General features: G+C 40.7%; 1 protein-coding gene across 1 annotated transcript; it reads left to right on the forward strand.

Annotated features, from left to right (window-relative positions):
* Positions 1 to 2,329: 2,329 nt before the first annotated feature.
* Positions 2,330 to 21,236, forward strand: TBX19 (T-box transcription factor 19). The gene is made up of 8 exons (XM_054077653.1): positions 2,330 to 7,065; positions 13,214 to 13,478; positions 15,280 to 15,414; positions 16,192 to 16,253; positions 17,306 to 17,367; positions 18,060 to 18,248; positions 19,114 to 19,246; positions 20,063 to 21,236. Exons 1-8 carry the CDS (start codon positions 6,869 to 6,871, stop codon positions 20,295 to 20,297), a joined length of 1,278 nt encoding a protein of 425 aa, XP_053933628.1. The 5' UTR covers positions 2,330 to 6,868; the 3' UTR covers positions 20,298 to 21,236.
* Positions 21,237 to 23,989: the final 2,753 nt, after the last annotated feature.

A 23,989-nucleotide genomic window follows, 5' to 3' on the forward strand; every position in this document is an offset into this window, starting at 1 on the left:
CATTGCATTAAATGAATTGCTTTTATGGTTAATATGGAGTTTTTAATGATTCTGATTATCCAGATGATGCTGGAATTGCTGTGGGTTGGTTTGGTCGGGTGGGTTTTTTTGTTGTTGTTTTTTTTGTGTTTGTTTCTTTTGTTTGTTTTCGTAAAAAGTGATTGTCTTGTCCTCACTTTCTTTGCTGTGTACATAGCGTGTACTGCTGAGGGGAGTTTCTGTCACCACTGCTGTGCAGCTGCTTCACCCAGCATATATCTAGCTCAATGAAATTCTTATTGGCATAGTTGCATACACCTAAACAGTTGGGTGGCACAACTAAAGTTGTTAAGGTGGAGGTAATATTTTTATTATTACTTATTTATTTCAAGAATCAACCTAGATGTGCCAGCAAACTATTGACTTAGTCCATGCTGCAGAACAAATACTTTCTGATGTTATTCTGTCAGTGAAGACTAGAGTTATGAAACAGCGTGCCTCTGGCTCTTTGTTGTGGAATAAATACACTCTGAATATTGATATACACTAGAAGTAAAAAGCCAGTGCTTTATGAATGTTTATAGGTTTTTTTTTTAACTTTCAGATAGCATATCCATTTAAGTTTGTGCCTAATATGCATCCAAACACTTGCTGTGGTTTGCATATTCCTTGGCAGTGTTCAGAGCTCTGCATTGGGCTGCTCAGAATATATTAAACTTCCTTCTGATTGACAGAGGAAACCAAAGCAGTTGCTTTTTTCACAGGGGTGGTGAGGCTTGTGTGCTGTGAGAGACTGTATTAAGTTTTCAGTTACTTTTTCATTTTTTTTTCAATTGTTCCTCTAAGCAAGTTCTGTCTCAAAGCCGACTAAACTGAAATTTCTGTGCTATGGGAAACTGAAGTTTTGTTCTTAATAGAAGCCTGTTTTCCTGTTATATAGAAACCTGGGAGATTGTATTTACCTTTTTGAAAAGGTTAGTTTTGAAGTGCTGTTAGGAAAGCCTGATATATGTATTTCATATCAAGGCAGCTATGAATCCGAGTCCTAAGAGGGCAATAAATTCTTTCCATATTTAATAGCTTAAAGCTCTTTTGCTTGCCTAGTTCAACCTCCTGCATAACAGCAAAGTTGTTGAGCCTTTGCCACATCATTCTCATGCTGAGATCCTAATACCCACATGATTTTTAATAGATAAATAAGTCTTCATTTGAAAACTCTAAACAAGGAATGATCAGCTGCCCTCTATGGAAAGAGGAAAATGTATGCTGTAGATGACTGTGTTCTCTAGAAATACTCTGAAAGGGTTTATCAGTTGTGCTACAGCATCTAGCCCCCTGGATCCTATTTATAAATATTGGGGCAGAGTCATCAGCTCCACTTTCAAATTGAGTGACAAGACTCTTGGAAGACTGCCATACTCATAATGTCTTTCCCTTTCCCTTCTCCTTCAACAAGGTCTGTTTTGCAGGAGAGGGTATTTTGTGAAAGCAAGAAATTCAGAGCTGGCGGTTGATATTTATTTCCTTTCCTTCCATGTACCTTTCCTATTAAGCTCAGTCTTGGTTGAAGTATTGGTGGGGGTACAGGCTTGTAAATGCCCAGCTGTGAAGAGCTGGAGATGCCTAAAAGGAAAAAAATCCTCTCTTTTCTCTTTTTTTCCTTTCTGAAGAAAGCTTCTGCTGAATTACAGATGGAATAGTATTATATATCTAAGCTGCCAATCTTTGGGATTGATGTTTTAAGTTCCTCTGTTTGAAACCCTTTTAAGTTTTTTTTGGGTTCCCTTGTGGCATCTCTAAGAGAGTTAATTCCTGAGAGTTTGTACTTTAAAATCTCTGCAGAAGCAAGTGTGGAGTAACACTAGAGTAGTGAAAAAAATGGTACAGTGAAAGTATCGACTGGCCAATGTGATTTTTACACTGTCACTTCCAAATATGTGGAGTAAAACCAAATTATTTTATCATGGGCAAGTACTTCCATGTTTTCTAGTTGTGTCTAACAGGATGTGTCAGGCTTATCAGAGAGAATCAAATGCTTCAACCAAGTTATACTTGCAACTTGTTAACTCTCATAGTTAACAAAAACCTCTAACTTGCATATCCAAGTCAAAAGTGCATGATTGATTTCCCCAAAGTAAACACTGAACCTATTACTTTTTGTTCTGAGCTATGGTATATAGAAATTAAAAATCAAAAGTAAGAGTATAATTATTGTTTAAAACAAACCACATTACATTTTTCACCAGCCTGACTACATCAGGTGTTTTTTGTCTTTTTTAAAAAGAAGAAAGGCTGCTCTGGAAAGTCTCTTGTGCTTTCTGGGCTCAGAATTAATCTCGGTTATAATGTCAATTATAACACCAGGCAGGGAGGTACTACTTGAACAAGCTGCCTGCCTCACTGCTGAAAACATACCTGGTTGAAGTTACTGAAACTGTGCCCTCAGCCTCCCAACATTAATGAAAAGGCTAATCTTCTCTAAGTCTCTTCTAACCTAGCAATCTCTTAAGGGGCCGGATCCATGATTAAAAAACAGAGGGAAAGCAGCTGTCTTTTTATCCTCTCTTAATTATTCTTTGGTAGTTGATAGGTGTTGATTTCAGGGGAGTGTCATGGTGATGGAGGTTACATTTCCCAATGTTGTTGGGACTAAATGTTCGGAGGGGGGTTAGTTGTTTGAGTGCTTCAGTTGGAGCTTTGGAGATGGAAAGAGTGAGTCTTGTTCTCTGTGATTTCATCTGATCAGGAAGGCCTGCCTTTTATTTGGAAACCTACGCCTAAAGGCCAAAGAACAGCTATCCAATGTCAAGGCCAGGAAGGCCTCTTTAATCCCCTTTTTTCATTTTTTTGTATTTTTTTTTTTTCTTTCTGCTATATCTCAGCAGCTGCTGACCAGGAGGGTTTTAAAATGAATTTAATTAGGAAGCCAAAAATAACACCTTGCTTTTACCTGCTGCAACGTGGTGAATTAACTCTTGTAAGTGTTCTAGGATTGCTCTTTCACTACTCTCCCCAGTCCTTGTTGCTTCATTTGAAAAATGAGTCACTACATCCTTATCAGTAAGTCCTGGGCATGGCTGGAGACCGCGGGGTGTTGTACTTGAATTTTAACTAGCAGAGGTTAGCTCTGACTGACTACGAGCCACAAGGTGTCTGATCCTGCTTGAAAGTGCCCAGCTCTCCCAGCTGTGTTTCAGGGAAGGCTTACAACATCACAGGTTTCATTTGAACATTTCCTGCTTCTTCTGATCCCCTTACTGATTTACTTGTTTAGTTAAACAAGAGACAAGTGCAAGAGGAGATATAGTCTTCTGTCCTTTGGCCCTGCTCTGTCTCACTTACAGTCGGTCACCCTCTGTGTTCCTCTGTAAGCATGGCTACCTTTTCTTCAAATGCCAGGTTCAGGGAGATGTACCTTCCAGCCAAGAAATAGCTCACCTAACATCTGAGAATGAGTTATCCTTAGTGCTCTGGCAATACCCACATCTGATGACTTTAATCTGTTTGTGCCTCAGTTTCAACACCTGTAGACTTGGAAAACTTCATCTTGCAAGAAGATAGGAGGGAGAAGAGGTGTTTAGATATTACTCAAAGTTGTTTCTTAGTTGAACAGAGGGACATAAGATTAGAAGATGTCTCTACTCCTAAAACAGGCTAAATACACAGAGTAAAGATGTCCACCTTTAGTATTTTTTTTAAATGAAATGACAACAATAAGCAAATAACTTTGACTATGAATCTCTGTTTGGTTTTTCTCCTGCAGCCCTCTCCCATGGCAGCTGTGTGAAACAGAGACAATATATGATGTGGGAAAGACTGATGTGTGGGATGGGATTTATATGGGTTTGAATGTGTATTTTAAAGCAAAATCTCAGGCCCAAGCACATTCAGCTGATCATTTGCTTGCATGCATGCAAGCTTGTTACTTCTTTGGCTAATTCTTCTTGGTTGGAAAGGTGTCCGTAGTGAGGTGTGCCTTCTGGCTGTGTTGCTACGTACATGACCAATGCTCCCAGTGTGAACTCTTGCAGCTGTAACATCCTTCCCCATGCTGAAAATAGCAATTGGGCTCTTCCCACTAGATGACCACATTTTGGAAAATGTTGTGGTCGCAGGCATCTTGAATTAAAGTAACGTAGTTATAAAGTTAAAATTCATATTGTATGAAAATTAGGTATTTTAAGAGATTAGGTTTGTGGTTTTTTTTCCTCTGGGAGACAAGACTTTCAAGTGTCATGCATCTTATGTGAGTGGTAACAGTAAGCGCCCAAGTGTAACTAGCTTTTTGTATCTGAAAGTGCATTTTATTAGGGCTTGGGATGGAAATTTTAGCATGACACTCCAAAGCAAATGCCTTTGTGCTTCTCCCTTAGGGACATTAGTTGTAAGAAATGCATTCTTATTGATAAAAAATTTGCTTCCCAGCTCATTACTGGATTGAGTCTGTTATTCATTCCTTCCATATATCCTTCCTCCTCTTTGTCCCAGGTGTGCTTTGGGCAAGCAATGCACTCAGGACGTGGCCTCCCTTTCTTTGCTTTGTGGCTGCCTCCATTTCCAATGCATCTTTGCTGAGCATATCCTTTACCTCTAGCAATTCACCAGTGTCTGCTGGTGAGACAGTGTTTCTCTTCTTCCTCATTTTGGAACCCTTCCACCAATGTGAACAGTTGTCGCTTTGTGCATGCTTTTGATTTCCTTTAAACTGTAAGCATCTTGAGGAGGGCAGATTTGATTTGAATTTTTGGAGGCTCTGATCTGGTATCACTCAAAATAAAGAGCTGTGGGAGACATGAGCAGTTCGTACTTCTGAAAATCAAGCGGCTTCTCTTTTACATTTTGCTATAGAAAGACCTGTAAGTAGCTGCTGAAATATTACTACCTTTGTTACTCATTGTCTCTGTACTTGCCTCAACTTTGAATCTCCTGATTTCTGAACAACTAATTAAAAAAAAAAAGCTGTGTGGAAGTAGGGCTTTGACACACACAAAGATAATCCCCAAATAACACAGATGTATTTGGTTTAGAGCTGTCTGAAAAACTGAAGTTGTTGAATTGAAATACACAGTACTTCAACCAGCTCTGATTTCTGCATTTATGCACGTTTATAGTATAATGAAACTAAAAACTGTCTCACATAGTCTCCTATGCATTTGCTATGCCATTTGATCACATACAGGTACAAATCACAATGGTGGCTTCTCTCTCCTCTTTGGAAAGGAGAACCCAAACAAACATATTCCACATTACATATACATACCACCTGAGATATTCTTCCAAATGTAAAAATACCCAAGACCTATATGACTTGCACCTTCTGAAGGTGCTGAGATTACTGGGAATTGAGGATTGTCTCCAGAAGCTTCCCATTGCTGCACACCTGCGACTGCGTAGGGCTGGAGGGGTTAGTAGGACTTGTTGCCAAATAGGGTGCTATACAATGTAAATAGTATCAACAAACTCTGGCTCTTGCTGCTTAGGTAGATGTTCTCCACTGTGCTTTTGAACTGTAAGTTCTGTTGAGCCTTGTCAAATGACAGACTTAACTTAAATCCTGTTTTACAGACTTTAACAGGCTCTTCCTTGTCTTTATAAATCCCATCAGTGATTCACTATGTCATTTCATCTTTTAGAAAGATCCAGGAGCACAGGAGTTCAACAGGAGCTATTGAATTAAATGAATGCAAAGTTCTCAATAAGTAACCAGAAAATGCATTTCTCTAAAAATGACTTCCAAAAGTATGGTTTTCACAATCAAGTCCCTGACTATATTGTGTGCAACAGACCAGAAATTTCTCAGACGCTGCCTGAGCCAGGTGCATCAAGAGAAATTAGGCACTCAAAAGCCTTGTTATGTGCTAAGGTTCAGTGTTTATGGGTCACTGGTATTCATGTGGCCTTAACTCTTTAGCATGGAACTGAACCCAGGTCTGTCATATTCCTGGCTGAGCGTTGAAATTGTTGAACTTATCAGTAAAATGGTGGCTTCTTTCACAGCTGCCTTTGTAGAGAGTATACGCACTTCAATCAGACTGAGGCGAGAGGGAGTGCCTGTTCTAGGGATTCTGAGGGAGCTTTTCTATGTGACAGATCTTGAGCTGGTCAGCAAGGCTAAGTCTCGGGCAGCAAGGCTCACATCCAGCCTCAGAAACATGGGGTCTGTCTCTGGAAATGCAGCCAGAGGGGTGTTAAGCTGCTTGTAAGTTGTAGCAGGGGTTTTGTGAATGATACAGGACCAAGGGCTAGACACAGCAGGCATCAATGGTGGTGGGTAGGGATGCTACCTTCTCCTTGTGCATTGAAACCTCAGTGCGGAAGAGGCTCTTACTATTATATTTTGATTTAGGAATGTAGAGGAACAAGGTTAATGTGTTTATTCAACATGCCTGGTGGAAATATTTTAGGACTACTTTCTCTGTGTAACTATCTTGACTGTTACCAGCTCCTTCAGTTAGAGTCCGCATCAGCATGAACGCAATTTCCATGCATTGTTTCAGTCTGGAAATGAAACAATTTTCATTAATGGAAACCTGGTTCTCAAGCAGAACAATTAGACCCACTTCAGGTTGAAAAAAGATAAAAGCATGTTAATTTGGATGGAGGACTCTTCTTTTAAGGCAGCCAATTGAGTCATCAGCCTGCCACCCACCTGACCGTCTGACAGGTAATTAGGAGATAGTCCTCTTTTTGTGTGGAGTGTGTGCGTAAACCTCCACATGCTGGTGTCGCTGCCCATTGGGGCTTCCAGAGGAAAGAGCTAGTCAGTGGCAAAAGAGTGAGGGGAGCATGTTTATCAGGCTGTGCCCAATGAACTGACTTGCTTTTTTCCATTTAGCTTATGATTTTTGTCTTCTAACTGCTACCTGAAGTTTCTAGCAGTAAAGTCGTCATGGCCGACCTGGGCTGCAAAAATCCCAGCGACTGCACCGTCTCCAGGCTACTCAGCGTAGTGGAAAGTGAACTCCGGGCTGGAAGAGACAAAGGTGACCCCACTGAGAAACAGCTCCAGGTTGTCTTAGAGGATGCAACACTCTGGCAGAGATTCAAGGAAGTCACTAATGAGATGATCGTGACCAAGAACGGCAGGTGAGTGATCTGCTCAGCACTGTGGGTTATGTCTAGGTGACAGCCAGGGGGTTTAAGAGGTACAGTAACGAAGTGTGTGTGAAAACTTGAAAGAACTGCAATGAGCACGTAACAGTTTTATCCCTGCAGCCTCGCAGCCCCCTAAAACCAGCATGTAAACAGTTTGAGGTGTCCTGTTCCTTTTTGGTCACTGCTAAAACATTCCTGCCACACTTTATTCCTCCTTGTGAAACTTCCTGGGAAAATATATTTACGGTCTTAAGGGTGAACAAAAAGGGAACTTTTGCAAGAGAATAGATGATACCCCTCAAAGCCTTTTTGAATGACTTCTTGTACGAATAATCATCAGCCTTTATTAGGAAGTTCTTACCTGTAGACCTCAAATTACTGTACAGAATCAGATCGGTGTTATCCCCAGCTGCAGTTCCTGTCTGTCTGGCCTTGGATATCAACAGCTTGTACAAGCAGTTTGTACTAGGAAGGGGTACAATAAATCAGTGCCCTGCATGGTATGTAGTCTGGATTGCATGGTCCCACAATTGTATTGCTCTGTAGTTGTTGCTGAGTGCCTTTAGAAAAAAGTGCAGAATATTGCTTAACTCACACAGTCTTAGAAAGACAAAATATTGTGGTGTAAATGGATCACATATCTTACTATTTGGGGAACACAGAAAGCTAAAGGAAAAGAGTGCAACAACTGGTAAGAAGGATGCTAATTCTGAATCTGATGCTGGCTTGAAGGAGGATCTCCAGAGGTTCTGCTCTAACTGGACTGACGAGAGAGTTCGGCCCATAACAAACAGGCAGCTACTAGAATAAGGTGTGCTGGTACAGTGGTACTAAGGCTTTTATTTAATCTGCCCTTGTCACTCTGGTACCATCCCCCTGTCTTCCCCCCCAACAAGCACATGTTTCTTTTGCAAGACTTCTCAGGAGATCTGCATAGCAGAGAGGAATTAAGAGAAGGGGAGAAAGATTTACTAGTATGGTGTGACTTTTATTAACTTTGCAGACTTCAATTTAGAAGAATTTGTGGATGATATTGCTGTTGACTGTAGCTTGACAACATAGGTGAAAGCAGTTCACCTACATAGAAAGGAAGAATCTAGTCTGTTGCCTCAGCAAGGTTATTCTGTTGGGAGAACAGCTACCTTCCCAAAAATCAGCTTTTGGCATAACTCTGCCTATTGCCATTCTGATTCCTCCTAATATCCTATAGGGATAGAATTGTTCTGAGATTCTCTTTACACTGAGAAGCTGCTTTTGCTTAGTATAAATTGCTTTAAAAACTGCTGTTAGGCTATAGAAAACTTCTGAGTAGACTTTCACTTAGCGTACGTTAGCTTGAACTGACTTCTCAGCAGCGTCAGCAACCAAAAATGAAGTAAGATAGGTTTGCCTCAAATTAAATGAAACAAAGAATCTCACCTTACCGACAATTTTTTTTCCCAATTTCTCTCCTCTCTGCTAGTATAAATCGTGATTGCATTGTGGTACTAGTTGTCTCTAAAATGTCAAGGTGAATGCATGGATGAAATCTTTTTATGATGATGATAAAGGATTCTTTTTTCTATTGGAATGCACCTGGCTACTTTGTATTTCACTGTGCAACCTTCCTTATTTTTCTTTATCCTAACTTATACACTTCTTATCAGCTTGATCCTATTCCTCTCAAAGCCAGTGACAGCTCTAGTAATGTCAGTGGGGGCAGGAACAGGTTATTTATAATCAAACTACAGCAATCTCGAAATAAAAAAAATAAACAATACAAGTGTGTTACGTTATCGTCATCTCCACAAATCCTTTTAACAAAGTTACTCTAACATCAAGGGCAGTGAAAAAGGATCTCTTGCATTTCTGAAAGTGTCTTCCCTTCACTGCGTCAGCACACTGAAAAGAAGAATTATAAACAGTGGCCTGCAGCAAAACTCTCTGAGCATCTCCATGCGTTTTGAAGGGAGATAAACTTGACAGAATTTCCTATGAGTGCTGACTTTTTTTTTTCAGGTTCAGGATTCTTCAGTGATTATCTCCAGAGGGATTCTCAATACAAAAAATGTTGATCTAATTCTGCTGCTGCTCAAATCAGTGAAACTAACTCAGTCATTCTTGCCGAAGGATATATGAATGCGTTTGAAAACTATTCTATGATTAATGAAAGAAGCCAGTCTGATGTTGTGTGTGTGAAAACTATGGCAGTTTGTGTGGACACATTGTTAGCAAAATTCAGAAATTAAACCGAAACCTGAAATAGGAGCATCCCAGATAATGAAAGGCTGATTGATTAATGATCCTCAGATGTAAAATTCTAGCATGCATGATACTACCTGTTCTGCTTGAGCAATCTCTAATTGCTACTGAGGGTCCCAAAATGTTCTAACTATAACAAACAACTTCAGTGTTAATACATGGTTTGTTTCCATTGCTCTATTGTACTTCATTGTAATAATCACCTACCATAGCAATACATCTAGGGAAACAGGGAAGACAGTTATGCTTTGAACAGGACAGACACCAGTGAAATTAAACTGCATGCTATATCACAAAATACATCCCAATGTGTGCAGCTGATACAGTGGGAATCAGTCTCCTATTTTATTCAGATTTATTATATTCAATTGGCATTTCAATATCAAATGCTTCATTTTCTGGTTGAGGAGGTTTTCTCTCAGCTATGTAGCATCGTAAGACTTTGCAATCCACTTTAATGCTTGGAGACTGGAAGGTGCCACTGTTCCCTTCTGCATCTGGGGAGAATACAGAGCAGATCAATGCAGCCAAATGTGAGTCAGGGGAAAGAAGCCCTTTCCAGGCTTAAATGCCAAAGCAACTTTACTGGTTACTACACATTCAACTTTGGTATCAAATATCCTCCCACTCAGGTTCTGTACTGTGGAGTAATTGTAGCAGTTCTGCTCTAAATAAATTCAAGAGGCTGAATTACTCAACTATTGCAGTAATGGAGGTCACATGTATACCTACCTGATCATTGAAACAAACATTCTGACTGAAACAAATTCAGAGAAATTGTTATTTGCCATGCTAAAAGACAGATAAATGTGATTTTAGCAGCGAAGCCACTTAATCAGTAGAACAAGTGAGGTAGTAGGCTTTCCATCATTAGAATCTGTACAGTTTAACACATGCTGGTCTAAGCGAGATGGGGATTAACTGTGCATGAAGCAGACGTTAACACAGGAAAAGTGCTATAATCTCTATGGTACAGGAGGTTTGAGTTGATGATTACTGTATTGTCTTCTGGTATTAGTCTATAGGTCTTTGAGGGATAAACTCAAGCTTGTCCAGTAGAAAGGCAGGGAAGTCTGCATTGTGGGCAGAGGAATTAACAATCTGTATATAACACAAGTAGTTCTGAGAAATCTAATGAATTAAGTTTTCATATGGATGTATTTTCCTCTCCACTTCAATTTCAGCTAAATATCTAAGTGTGTTACTCTGAAAACTGACTGCAGGGGGCCTGGGAGGTGCAGGGAGCGACGCATCCGTAATTTTTATCACATTCCAGTTTGATAGCTGCTATATCCTGGTCAGAAAGACACATTAAATGTAGTGTATAAATCCTTGGCAAAGCTTCTATTTAATTGGAGATCATGGTTCAATATATTTTTCTCAGTGTTGCAATGGCCCTGCATCACCAAGTATTTATATTAGATGAAAAATTATCAGATTTCTCAAACCTTGTATTTTGTTGTGAGCAGAAGGTGCTGAATTTATACAGCAAGAATTATACAAAGGTGCCCAGAAAGGTGAGTGGTGAGTGGGATGTCGTAGGAGATTGTTAGTTTTTGCAGCTGAGTGTCACTGGAAAGTATGGCTGCAGAGGCAGAGACTTTTGTGGTGCCCTGAGAAAGCCTGAAGTTTCAAGTTCCCTTCTTTATTTTGGATGTCTTGCACTGCTACCTAAGTAATCCTAGAGAGCTGCCTTACCTTAGACCCATGGCCATGGACTGCAGGCAATGGCTGTGGTTGCATGGTGTAACCAGTCTCTCTGTACCCGTAGCGAAAACGACCTTGAAGATCCATTGTCCTGTGCATAAAAAGGTGGCACAGCAAGGCAGCAGTTGCCAGGAGAGGTCGGCACGGAGGTGTCTGGGGCTGGGAGGCCTCTTAATCATACAAGGAGAATGAAGAAGGGGCAACAGCTATAATAATCCTCCACAGAAACGACATGCATTCCTTTACAAGCTAAGAAACTTAATGAATAGGATACCTTTGTTGGGAGACTCCTCTGTTCTGCTGACCACAAATGCCTCCCGGTTCCTCAAACTGCTGGAGCCCTACTCACTCTGTTGCTGTGGACTTTCAGGCTCCGAGATGCCAGTTTAAAGCTGCGCGGTATGAATCACAAGTACTGGGACAGATAGAAAACTGCTATGAGATGCTGGAAATCTCCATTAGAAAAGAAAAATAAAATAATCAAAACAGGATGGAGAAAAGGCAGCATTGAACCTTTAAACATAAAAATAACATTTTCCCAAAACTAAACAAAGGCAGGATTTCAGTTTTAAATCCACAAGACAGTGGGAAGGCTGCGTGATAGATGTTTAGAGCTTAGTAAAGGAGAACATTGTGTGTAAGGTCTAACTAAAAGCAGAACCTGATTAAGCTGATGAATTCAGATGATATAGAAGGATGGCCAGAGGAGAGCCATAAAGATGATCAGAGGGCTGGTGCACCTCCCGTTTGAGGACAGGCTGAGAGAGTTGGGCTTGTTCAGCCTGGAGAAGGGAAAGCTCTGGGGAGACCTTATAGCAGACTTCTAGTACCTGAAGGGGCTACAGGAAAGATGTCATGGTGCTCTTTATCAGAGTGCAGGAATAGGGTGAGGGGGAATTTAGATTAGATATTAGGCCGAAATTTTTTACTGTGAGTGTGGTGAGGTACTGTCACAGATTGTCCAGAGAAGTCGTGGCTGCCTTATCGCTAGAGGTGTTCGAGGCCAGGTTGGATGGGGCTCTGAGCAGCCTGATCCAGTGGAAGGTATCTGAGCCCATGGCAGAGGGGTTGGAACCGGATGATCATTAAGGTCCCCTCCAAGCCAGACCTTTCTAGGATAGATTCTATGTTGAGACCAAATTACTGGAAGAACTGCCAAGAGCAAGGTCTAATGGCAAGGATTTTAACCAGACTTCTCAAAGTGGAGATTTATGTAATGGTAGTGGGACAGTACACAAATACTTGCTCTTAAGAAAGAGTGAAAACATGTTTCAACTAACTACAGGCTTTTTAATATATTGCTAAAGCAATAATTCAGGAAACATTTTGAAGGAAAGAATAATACAATGGAAAATGAGATTAAAGGCACTTTATTAAATTTGAATCATTCCAGACTAACTTGATACAACCCTGATAAAGTAAACAAGTATTTTTAGACAAGGAAAATATAGCAGTCTTGTTAGGGTGTTTAGAATGGTACTGCCTGGGAGGCCGTTACTCAAGTGAGAGATGTCAGAGATTAAAACAAGAGCAGTGGGAAATGGCAGAGGGAAGTGTCTGACTTTGCTTACAAAGATTATGGAATATGACTGTCCTTTCAAAGGAAGGGAGGAAAACCTTTTGTTTAGAGTAGTGTGGTCAGTAAATCTAGCTGGAGTCTGATGAGTATCTCAATGGAATGTCCTGAGTGCTGGAGATTTCAGAGGATATATCTGGAGTCAGACAAGGTGCGACTTGGCTACTGGACAGAGTGTGGGAACATGTGTCGGGGGAATCTAAGCACCAAAGAAGAGCATTTCATAATAGGATTCTGCAGTTAATGCAGTGAATCCGCAGTTCAGCTCCACCTTCTCAGCCATTTTCAACTCTGCTGAATCCTGTTCATGTTTTCTTGTCCCACACCTAAAGATGTATTTAACATGTGCAGATCCCTTGGACTCTGCAAATGAACTGTTCATTATGTTCATAACTCTTGGCATGATCAAGATCTTAGTGCTGTGCCTTGAAATAACATGGGTTTTTTTTCAAATGATTAAAAAAAATATATTAACTTTTAAGAGACTTCTTCAGCTAGGTGGAGGGAGGATGTTTCTTGAATCGACCTAATTTTTGAGCATCTGGTCACAAACATACTGAGGAATCTTTCAGAAACAGTCTCCAGTGGTGTCTTCCTCTTTTGTTTCCTGGCCAGGCGGATGTTCCCTGTTTTGAAGATCAGTGTGTCAGGGTTGGACCCAAATGCCATGTATTCCTTCCTATTGGACTTTGCCCCAACTGATGGCCACCGCTGGAAGTACGTCAATGGAGAATGGGTGCCAGCTGGGAAACCAGAACCACCAAACCACAGCTGCGTCTACATCCACCCAGACTCTCCCAACTTTGGGGCCCATTGGATGAAAGCTGCCATTTCCTTCAGCAAAGTCAAACTTACCAACAAGCTCAGTGGAAGTGGGCAGGTATGGTCTGATGTTTCCCCATACACCTCTTGGCTTCAATTGCAAGCACCTAACAATCAAGAAATATCAAGGGTGCATTTATGTAATTATAGAGGCCCTTACAGACCTCTTCACCCACAGATGCCAATTATTCTCTGGAGGCCAAATGTAAACAGGAATAAACAGGCCTTAATTGGTGCTTTCAGATTTTAATGGACTTCTTCATGTTAAGAGAGACAGAGTGCTGTGGTTTACTTAATCATCAGGGGGCTTTTCAGAGTTGGTCTTATGTGCTGGGGATTTTTACATAGGACTTAAGAGAAGGGGGAAAAAAATGGTCCCGGGTATTAGGTTTTTGTTGTGTTCCCCCATGTTGTTTGGTGTAAGTGGAATGTTGGCAGGAGTCAGATAGCAGAATAAAAGGCTGCTCTTAAATGAAATAATTACTATGTCTGCTTCTGCATCATGATAATTATCAATATTCTATTGAATCAGCTTTGGCCTTTGGAAAGACACCACATGTACCAGAAATAAGTGACTTTCTCTTTGAACCCCTTAAAAATGCAAACAGGAAAATTAGTTTTGGTTCATATTTTATTTTTGATGATGCATCTAAAGGTAAAATGTTGCACAAGACCTTTTGTTTGCTTGTTTGCTTTGTACAGAACTCCTACGCTGGATGATACTTGTCAGCCCAGAATCAATTTCTTTCATGTAAATATTATATGTTCTCTATCTGTTATTTCCATTAGGTTTGTGAGGTACCACTATAAGCCTAGTATCCTAATTAGGTGGGGAATTATCTACATTTTTACAGACTGGAGAACAAAAAGATGACCTAACCTTTCCTAAGTCACGTATGGACTCAGCAAACAAGATTTATTGTTGAGCGTAGAATGGGATCTGAATTTGCCAATTCTTGTCCTGCATCTAGGACTTCAGAAAAGCCAAAGGCCTCAGAAAAGTATGCATGGGGGTAAAAAAGCTACAGGAAACCAACTTTGGGGGTCAAAGAGAGCTTGGGTTAAAAACAGGGGTACACAATATGTATATATGGTGACATGGAGAGGAAAAAAGTAGAAAGCAGGGGAAAAAAAGCCATATGAGACACAGACCAAATAAAAGTCACTAAATAACAAATGACTGAAACTCTCCTTGATTCCTTTTGAAATCTTGTCAACAGTGTTAAGATAAAACATGTCTCCACTCTGTGCTTCAGCGTCCCCTTCTGTGGTATCAGAAGGTAACAGCTAACTAACACTGCTTTATGCTAATGGCTCTGTTCTTCCACACTGGACATTCCAAAATTCAGATTATTTTTAAATCTTTTTCTTGCAGTAGAGAGAATTAAGCAATATAATAGACATCTTGAGGAAGGTTTATTTTGGAATCGATGCTTTTAATGCCAGGTTAGAGACAACTGCCAAGGCTTGTTTAGGTGCACTTCATCTTGCCCAGAAAGATGACTAAATGACTGCCTCTGCTCTCTTCTGGCTCTGATTTCTGTGCTTGTGATGCTGAGTCTTTCAGACAGAACAAGCAGGGCAGGGGTTGCCGCTTAACTGTTTCAACAGTCATTAGTGCAGAGGAAGCCTGATGATTTGGAGACCACAGATGCTAACACAAATATTCACTTAATGCTGCTGTATTGAAAGCTCTAAATCCAAGTCCAGTGAAGTCTTGCTGTGTTCAGCACTGTGGTTCATCAGAAGGGAAGAAGGTACCTGCCTTTCTGCTCCGTTGTAGAGTCTGGGTAAAAGAGCAGCTGTGGGATACCAGTGGCATTGGGGTCTGTCTGTCTGTCTGTTTTGTTTTTCTGCAGATAATGTTGAACTCCCTGCATAAATATGAGCCCCAGGTACACATAGTTCGCGTAGGAGGTCCCCACCGGATGGTGATGAACTGTTCCTTCCCTGAGACACAGTTCATAGCTGTGACTGCCTATCAAAATGAAGAGGTAGGTGGATGCCACATTGTGCTCTTGGTCACTATTGATGAGATATATTGAAAGCTTATTAACTGTAAGATCAGCATGGACAGATTGGTCCTTTTCTTTCTTCCCTACCTGTCCCATGCTGTGTAATGCTCCATGCAGTCTATTTAATACTCTGCCTTCTCTCTGCAGTAGAACATTGTCTAATCTAGTGTCTGGCTGCAGTACTAAGCCAGGTTTAGTTTAATAGCCTACCACAGCTATTGCAGACTGTTCCATGTCCTGGCATCCCAATCTCTGACTGAAAAAAACCCCTACAGTCAAGTCCAGTATCTTTCTGCAGCAATGACCCTATCTTCTCCCCTTCCTTTTAATGCATATGGTTGGAGAACAGTTGAACATTTAATGGGAAAATTCCATCCTAACCCCCAAACTGTAACTGAAATAACTAACTCAAGTGCCTCTTCCCTTAGCTAGGGTTGCTGCAGATTTGATTCATACTTGGTAGGAATTTGGTGTTTGAACTCTCTTGAGAGCGTCCACCATCCCATAGGATTTCCTAGATTGGACCACACTATTAGGATGCCCTGGCTGGTGTTCTGCCTGCGGCGCTGATCAGTACACAGCACGCTGCAATGAGCAAAGCCCTCTCCTAACCAGCCCTGGAATACATCATGTGTAGGGACATATTTTTTTGGGGTTAACCAAGACAGTTCCACTTAGATTACTCTGGAAGATGTTTTGTCAAGTCTCTATTTGAAATTGCCTTCACTAACGTGCCTTGTTTTCTGTAAACTCAAGATAACAGCTCTCAAAATCAAGTATAATCCCTTTGCCAAAGCCTTCCTGGATGCAAAAGAAAGGTGAGTTTTAGCTCCAGTAGCGTTTTGCTGCTGATACGGTTAAAACTGTGGCATCACAATGTGAAAGATAAATTATTTAACTTAATCTTAAATCCGCTGTCTTAAACCCAGAGTCACTCTACTGAAAGTAGTTGTTTTCACTCTTTATGATTACTGCCACAATAGGGTCTGAAGTGAGTGAATATCTTCTTGGGGATCCTATGACTTAGCACTGTCCACCCACTGTAACGAGATGGTGTTAACTTTCTCAGTGTACAGCAGTAATGCTATACACTGCGTGTGTTCACCACATTGTACTTACACTCCAATAAATCCCATAACTTGATAGCTCAGGGAGAATAAACGTTAACTGCAGATGTCAAAAAGCATAACTAAAGTGAAATTGCACTGTAACTGTAACGTAGTTATACTGCTATTATGAAACCTCTGTGGTAATGTATGATGTGTTTACTAAAAGTAAACAGTAGGTGCTCACTGTGTGAGAGGTTATAGATACTTCGACTGGAAATGAGTTGTGGTTTATCTTTCAAAGTTTTACTTGCATCATCTATGCTAATGCAGCAGGGCATCCAAATGATACATTTCAGCCTATAATTGCTAATAAATTTTGTTTGAATGTGCTGTGTCGTCTGACACATGAAGTGTCCCATGTGTGTGCAGGAGAATCTGTATTTCCATTCCTCTCACCACTTAAGAAGCTTCTGTGCCTCAGTGTCAGGGTTTCCAACCCCTTTAGTCTAGGCAGGAGGCCGGGCATAGGTTGTTGGTGCAAGAAGGCAAGATGCTCACAGGTAAATTTAGAATTCCAGGTTCTGCCATCAAATTTGGCAGAAACTCAGGAACATTTTTATGCATGCCATGAAACACAAGTTCCTGCTTCCTTTATGGCAGAGTTCAGAAAAATTTACCGCTGCCCAGCAAGTGGTTAAAGACAATGGAATTCCCTCCTTTTTCACTTACTTTCTATTTTTTTTTAGTCAATAGTTCAGTTTTCAACTTTCCTTTGTAATTTCTCAATGAGAATTTTTACCACTAAGTATTTTACTTTTCAGAAACCATCCCAAGGATGCTCCAGAAACAGTCTCTGAAGGTCAACATACAACATATTCTCACTGTAAGGTTTTCATTCGTGTGGGATGGAATGTTTGTGTGATACAACAGGTGCTGGGAACTTGGAATTTGCTTAGATGGATCATACCAATTGTTTACTGAGTCCTGGATTGTGTTCACAGAAAGGGATCTATCAACATCATCATCATCGTCATCATCATCATCATCATCATCATCATCATCATCATCCAAAGACTGAAGAAGCCTCACAGTAATAAAATAACACAACAGTTTCTGCAGAGGGATAATTTTCCTCATAATCCAGTTTTTCAGTGTTTGAAAGAATGCAGAAGTGAGATGATGTGCGACATTTTTAGTGATTTCTCCCTTTTTTATTTATATCTGTGAATATTTTTGTCATTTATAAAATTATCTTTTACTGGTCAAAAAAAATAGAGGGAGTAAAGTTGTGTTCATTTTAATGATGGTCAGTTTTTCTTTCCTTTGCTTTTTGGTATTTATAACATTTTCTGTTTGTTGCTTTCAGGTCTTGTTTTTGGGTTGGTAGTTTTGTTTATTTAGGGGGTTGGTTTTAGTTTATTACTTTTTTTTTTTTGATTGTCAGTTGTTCCATAAACCGGTGTCTTGGAATCTGCTTGGTATTTTTGAAGCTGATTCTGTGAGAAGGCTGGTTGGTTTCCTTATTGCATTGCAATGTTTCAGTGTAATAGTTCTCTTCTTTCTTTCCCCTCAAAGTGGGTGGTTGGTTGATTTCCAGCCCAGATACAATGTGTGCATCAGGAAGCTCTAATTACCAGTACACTGGACCTTTGCCTCTGCCAGCTCCACACGCTCCCCATGGCTGTGAACGATATTCAGCACTGCGAGGGCATCGGGCTGCTCCGTACCCACCTTCCTACATGCAGAGAAATCATTCACCCACAGGTACAATTGTAATGCTGCTTTGCTTCCAGGGAACAGACACTGCGTGTCTGACTCTTGCTTTAGGTTAGCAATAAGCATTGAGACAAGCAAGGCTGAGGCTAGGAAAGGGCATGAGGAGACTCTAACAATCTGCACTGGACACTGCATGCACAGAGTCTGTTCAAAGCAACAAAAGAAGAGGTACAAAGAGCTGGGTGCGCTGTAGTTGTTAATTATAAATGAGGGTGAGTGACCTTGCTTAAAGTACAGCTCCCAATTACACAAAAAGAGCATTGCAAGCCTTCTTTCAGTATCATGCCATGAAGCACTTGTGCCCTCAAGTCAAAGCAGCCCTTAGAAACATGGTAGGAGCTGACTGGGTGAGGGCATTTTCGTGTTGCCAGAACATCTTTTGAGTCCCTTTCACTGTCTAGATCTGGGTGTAGAGTTCCAGGAATTGATTCTATTTAGATCAGAGAAAACTGGCCAGAAACAAGAGTAAGGATAAAGTGATCTGCTCACTATGCTCAGTAATTATAATTTAGCAAGGCTTCCTGTCTAACTGAAATATTTAAGCTCAAGTTATAAGAAAACCTGTACCAAGCATTGCCAGTCATATGGCAATTTTCATTCATGAAAAGACTTGCAAAAATGCCTATTCTATGCCTATCATGCTGTACCTTCTCACATATCACACCTGGAATTACAATGCCACCTTGCTTCTCTCTTAATAATTAAAGCACATGAATTTTGTCATTTTACCTATGGTTAGGAACCTCATGATCAGGTTCCTTCTTCAGGCCTACCCATGTTCTGTTGCCTTAAGATAATGTCTTTGCAATAGTCATTGAGGATTTGTTTGTTGCCTTTTTTCCCCCCATCAAAGTTAATTTGTTGGAGGGCTCCAGCAATAATCTTCAGGTATTCTCAGGACATGACAGCTGGACTTTGCCATCCTCTCCACATGCTAATTTGCTTTCAGTGCCACACACGAAGGAAGCCGCCAGCCCTGGACCCAGGTAAGGTTATGGGAAAACTGCTAGTGTTGGGAGCAGTGAGGTTTGTGATTCACACTGTATTCCAAGCTTTAATTGGCATTTACAGTTTGAAACATTTCTTAAGTACCCAACTCAAGATTCCTGGACAGATCTTTCCAACGAGCTAATTATCTCCTGCTCTAAAATCAAAGGCAGCTTTGTTCTTCCCCAGCACTGCTGAAAACCGGGATCTTGGAACAGCCACAGAGAGCTCTAATATCTACAATCTGTGAGCATGTTAAAGCCAGATTTTTTTTTTTTTTTTGCATATTCCTCACTACTCTCTTGCATGAAATGAGGATCCTACTCCTAAGCAAGGATGTAACAATGTAATTAATCTTCTCTTATAAAAATATAGCTAATAGGTGTAAAAATATCATTAATAGGTAGTAAACAGTTCTAGGAATGTCTGGAATTTAAACCTAGAGTGTCAGTTAATGATCAAGTATTGCTGATTCTTTTCCCAATATAAATGCATGGATTTCATCTCTAGTTTGGGTTCCAGGGCAATCAGCTGCAATTCTTTAAAATTCATAAACATTCACAAAAAAGATCTTTAAATCTTGAATCCTCACATGTATTTGCATGTTTCTTCTTCACGCCTCTCTCCGAGGTCACTGGATCTAATGGTCACTTATGGTCTTTCAGTTAAGATCTACAAGGCTAATCTAGTTTAGTGCCTTGATTTGAATAGGTGCCTTTTACCCCATTATACATGATTCACTGTACTGTTGTAAGTTTCGTGTGTGGGAAAATTCTTTCAAATAACTCATTTAATTTGTTCCCTTTTTTTTCCAGCCACTATCCTTGCCTGTGGACGGTGAGCAACACCACTGTTAATGTCACCAACCCAGGAAGTGAGTTGAACAACAGCCCTTCAAGCATGTTTCTAAGGAGTAATGTCCCCTTACCCACTTCATCATCAGTCCAAATCCCTCTGCAGAGAACGGTGTCTGGCAGCATGGAAACACAAGGGGAAACCACTCTAGCCAGACTAGCGGACTCTGCATGGACACCCTCACACTCTTTTTAATGGACAGGCAGCTCACAAGGGAAGCTCAGACAAACAATACTGACACAAATGGCAAATGACGCCCCAGAACTGCAGCTCAGCACAGCGAATTGTACATGCAAATCTGATTTCATCAAACATTACTTTTCATAATGTACCTCTTATGTGCCAGAGAAGCCCAAATGCATAATGCAAAGATGTTATGGGAGCCAGCTTATTATTGTAACCGTTATGTGTCATTCAGGATGCCCAGAAGGAATCTTTATAATTACTTTTGCTTCTGTATCTCATAAAAAATAGTCAGAGACATGGGACTGCATGAGGCAGACATGGCAGCTGGATATTTGAATGTCATTTTAGAAGTCCTTTCTGTAAAATAACAGCCAACCTGAGAGGAAACTGTAAGCAAGTTTGCAACCAGTAATTTGAAGTGACAGTGCTGCTTTAGAGACTTTCTGAATTGGTCATGTGAAAGTTTTCACAATACCTGAAACTCAGCCTCCAAGGGATGAAATTAGTCTGATACCATAATGTCACCTTCATACAGTATTCTTTGTCCCTTTCCCTTCTCAAGCTTCTGTTTGCTGTTTGTGAGCTATAGGGATAATGGACACACTCACAAGCTAAGAAAGTGGCTGTATTGTAGCAGCAGTGTGAAGGACATCTAGTTTAGCATTTATAGCCTGATGTGATGGTCTTTGAAATGAAAAGTTCCAATGTTTTCTATATGTGCTATTTTTGAAAGGGTGGAGGGAAAAAACCAGAAAAAATATTCAGCTTGCATTTCCACTTTGCTTCAGGTCTGGAGTACAAATAAAATATGAATAAATTGCTTATTATCTCCTCGGTGCCTTTCCAAGTTGTAAACGTGCATACAGTTTTTTTCACATAACATACTCTGAGCAATTTAAAGCAGCTCTTCCAGAAGCAAGACGGCAGAACAGGAATTTTCTATTCCTTGGCCAGTGACTGGTTGTATGCTCTTGGGCACAATATTTCATGTCTTTGTACCTGTTTTCCCTCTCACCTTTTGTCTGTGTCAGCTTCCTCTGTCAGGTTACATCTCTTCTTATCCTTTGTGATGGTATGATGTCTAGCATAGTGGAGGCCTGATCCTGTCTGGGATTTCTAACCACTAGCATGATGCAGATAATCATATTCATCCCCTAATCTTCCTTGTCCTCTCATGTACCTCCTCAGGCAAGCCCTGTCAGCTTCTCACAGAAAAATGCTGCCTTTTGATTTCTTGTAGTGGTAAAGAAAAAATTGCAAGCTAACTCATGTAGATATGTCTCTGTATAATGAAATGCCCAACAGCAATTCTGTTCTTTTTATGGTCCTGAGCATTGATAGGGGCTGGATAGATAGCCCTCGAAGAGGAGATTGTCAGCGTGGGTATAAAGAGGATTCTCCAGAACTCCTGTGAGCTGGTGTCTTTACAGAGATGTTCTGCTTCTGCCAGATACAGCAACATTCCCTTTGTAAATACTTATTTGTTGCATGCAGGCTCTGAGAGCAACATTTTATTTTGGGTAGATTTTAGGTGCAGCACCAAGGAGAACATTTTCATTCAGGCCATAAAATATGCATCTGTCTGGTAAACTCAGCAAGCTCCTGTTTTATATTTTATTACTTCAGCCCTGAACCATCCCCTTAAGGTGCTCTCACTATGCAATTTCATGACTTCCCTATCTGGCCTTTCAGATTTGCCACAGGCAAGACAATGGGCTGGGATGCACTCAGGTAACATTGTTAGTTTTACTGACTTGTGCTGCTATGCCCCCAAAGTAGTGAAGTTGCTTTGGATGTGCAATTTTATTAATAGAGGCATCGGGCAAATAGGAGCTAATAGAGTGCAAAAAAGTCCTGCTATCAGTCCTTGTCAGTTCTGACTGTAAATCTGCCTTTCCACGATCTGTCAAAAGCTTCGTGATGATAAGTTTCTCAACGTTATGTTTCTTCTTGCAGCCAGAAATACAAGTAGGTGTTTCTCTCAAAAATAGCTCTGCTTTGCAGATGAGGTTATCAACTAACTTATGCTACCCTCTTCTGGCTGTTCAGCTCCCAATGTACAAAGCTGTACATATAAGATGGCAGGTAATGAAAAAAGGCAAGTGGTATTCCAGGACTTGCTATGCTTCCTTCATGGTTAATGAGTTGGATAATTTCTTAGTTTTTCCATATACTGCATTACAGTAACAGAGTGATTATTAGGTGTTACACAAGCTGCATTTTTATTTCGCAAATAAACAATCTAGGAGAAAATCCAGTTAGCTTTTCTGATAGTCCCATGTGATTTAAAGGATTAAAAGGGATAAAAATGAACAGGCAGAGTTATTTTTCTTTCTTATCACTGTAAGAGCAGCCATGATTCCCGTCACAGGAGGCAAAAAGATCTGAAATCTCAGAAACAAGCTAAGTTTTTGTCATTACAGACAATCTGATTTACCCAAGGTCTGAGAAATGACATGGAGGACTAAAAATACCCCAGGCTTGCTCACTACCTTGATGTTTTGCTACTTTGGTAAGAGCTTTGAGAACTTTTGATGTCTGACTTGGACAGATCACTGATAAGAAACAGTGGGAGCACTGGAGAGAGCTTTTGCCACTTGTTCGCAAGAAAAGCTGCTATTTTAACTTTGCAGATGTCCTTCCCCACAGCAAAGTATAACAGGCTGGGATGCTGGCTACACTGTTCTCCCGTGGGAGGTAGATTCCCTTAAACTGTATTTAAACTGTTCCCCTCACAATAAAACATTATGGTGGATCTGCACCTGTAGTGTCCTTTTCCCTCAAAAGATTTCTGCTTCCCATTAAAAACCATACAATAATAGTTTCTGACTGAATATTTCTCTGGTTGCTATAAGCAGTAGCTGAAATTGCAAGAAGAGAAGAGAGCAAACATTCCTTTCTCCCTCCTTAATTTTTCTATATTTTGACAAAAACGCTTCTTGGTTTGGTGGAAGAGAAATACATTAAAAGACTGAAAGAGCTGTTTTAAGGTCTTCAGGGTAAATACAGTGCCTGGTATTAATGGCAGTTCATATTTTTCAACTTAACAACATTACGAAGTCTCTTGGCCCATGAAACATGTGAATTTCGTCCTGAGAAGCAATGCTGCAAGGTGGCCATGCTGTACCCATCAGGCCCCTAACCTGGGCAGCCAGAGGGTAAGGACTTGGGGGGACGTCTCCATAAAAATCTTTATGTAATTAGAGGAAGGAACCGTTTGTTTTCAGTTTCTGCAGGGCTTTAGCACTGCACCCAGCTACTAAACGTGATGTTGCAAGGTGGTTTGTGTGACACCTCATTTAACCCTATCAAAAAGAAAAAAAAAAGGGAGGAAGCAGTTCATAAAAGCATGAAATCTAAAGGGTAAAGAGCAAAACTTTAAGACAAGCTGTTTTGCCTCCAATGTTGCAGTTTCTGCTCTGTGGTCTGCCGCTGTAACAGAGTCCATCAGACTGTCTTGCCCTTGGTGTCTCTGCTTCTGGGAGCAGTGCCGGGCAGCCTTGAAGGACACCTCCTGTGCTTTGCTCTGTCCTTGCTGGGTCTTGTTCTGCAACTGGTTGTTCCAGCCCATGCACCTCACCTCAGGCACCTGCATATGCATCAACAGAGGTGCTAGATGGCTTCAAATGTTCCCATCCACGATTGTCGAGTTTTAAAGGAGCATCCCTTCAGTCCCTGACAGGCAGAAAACCAGAGAGCAG

This window comes from Cuculus canorus, chromosome 1, assembly GCF_017976375.1.
Source record: "Cuculus canorus isolate bCucCan1 chromosome 1, bCucCan1.pri, whole genome shotgun sequence".
Classification (NCBI taxonomy): domain Eukaryota; kingdom Metazoa; phylum Chordata; class Aves; order Cuculiformes; family Cuculidae; genus Cuculus; species Cuculus canorus.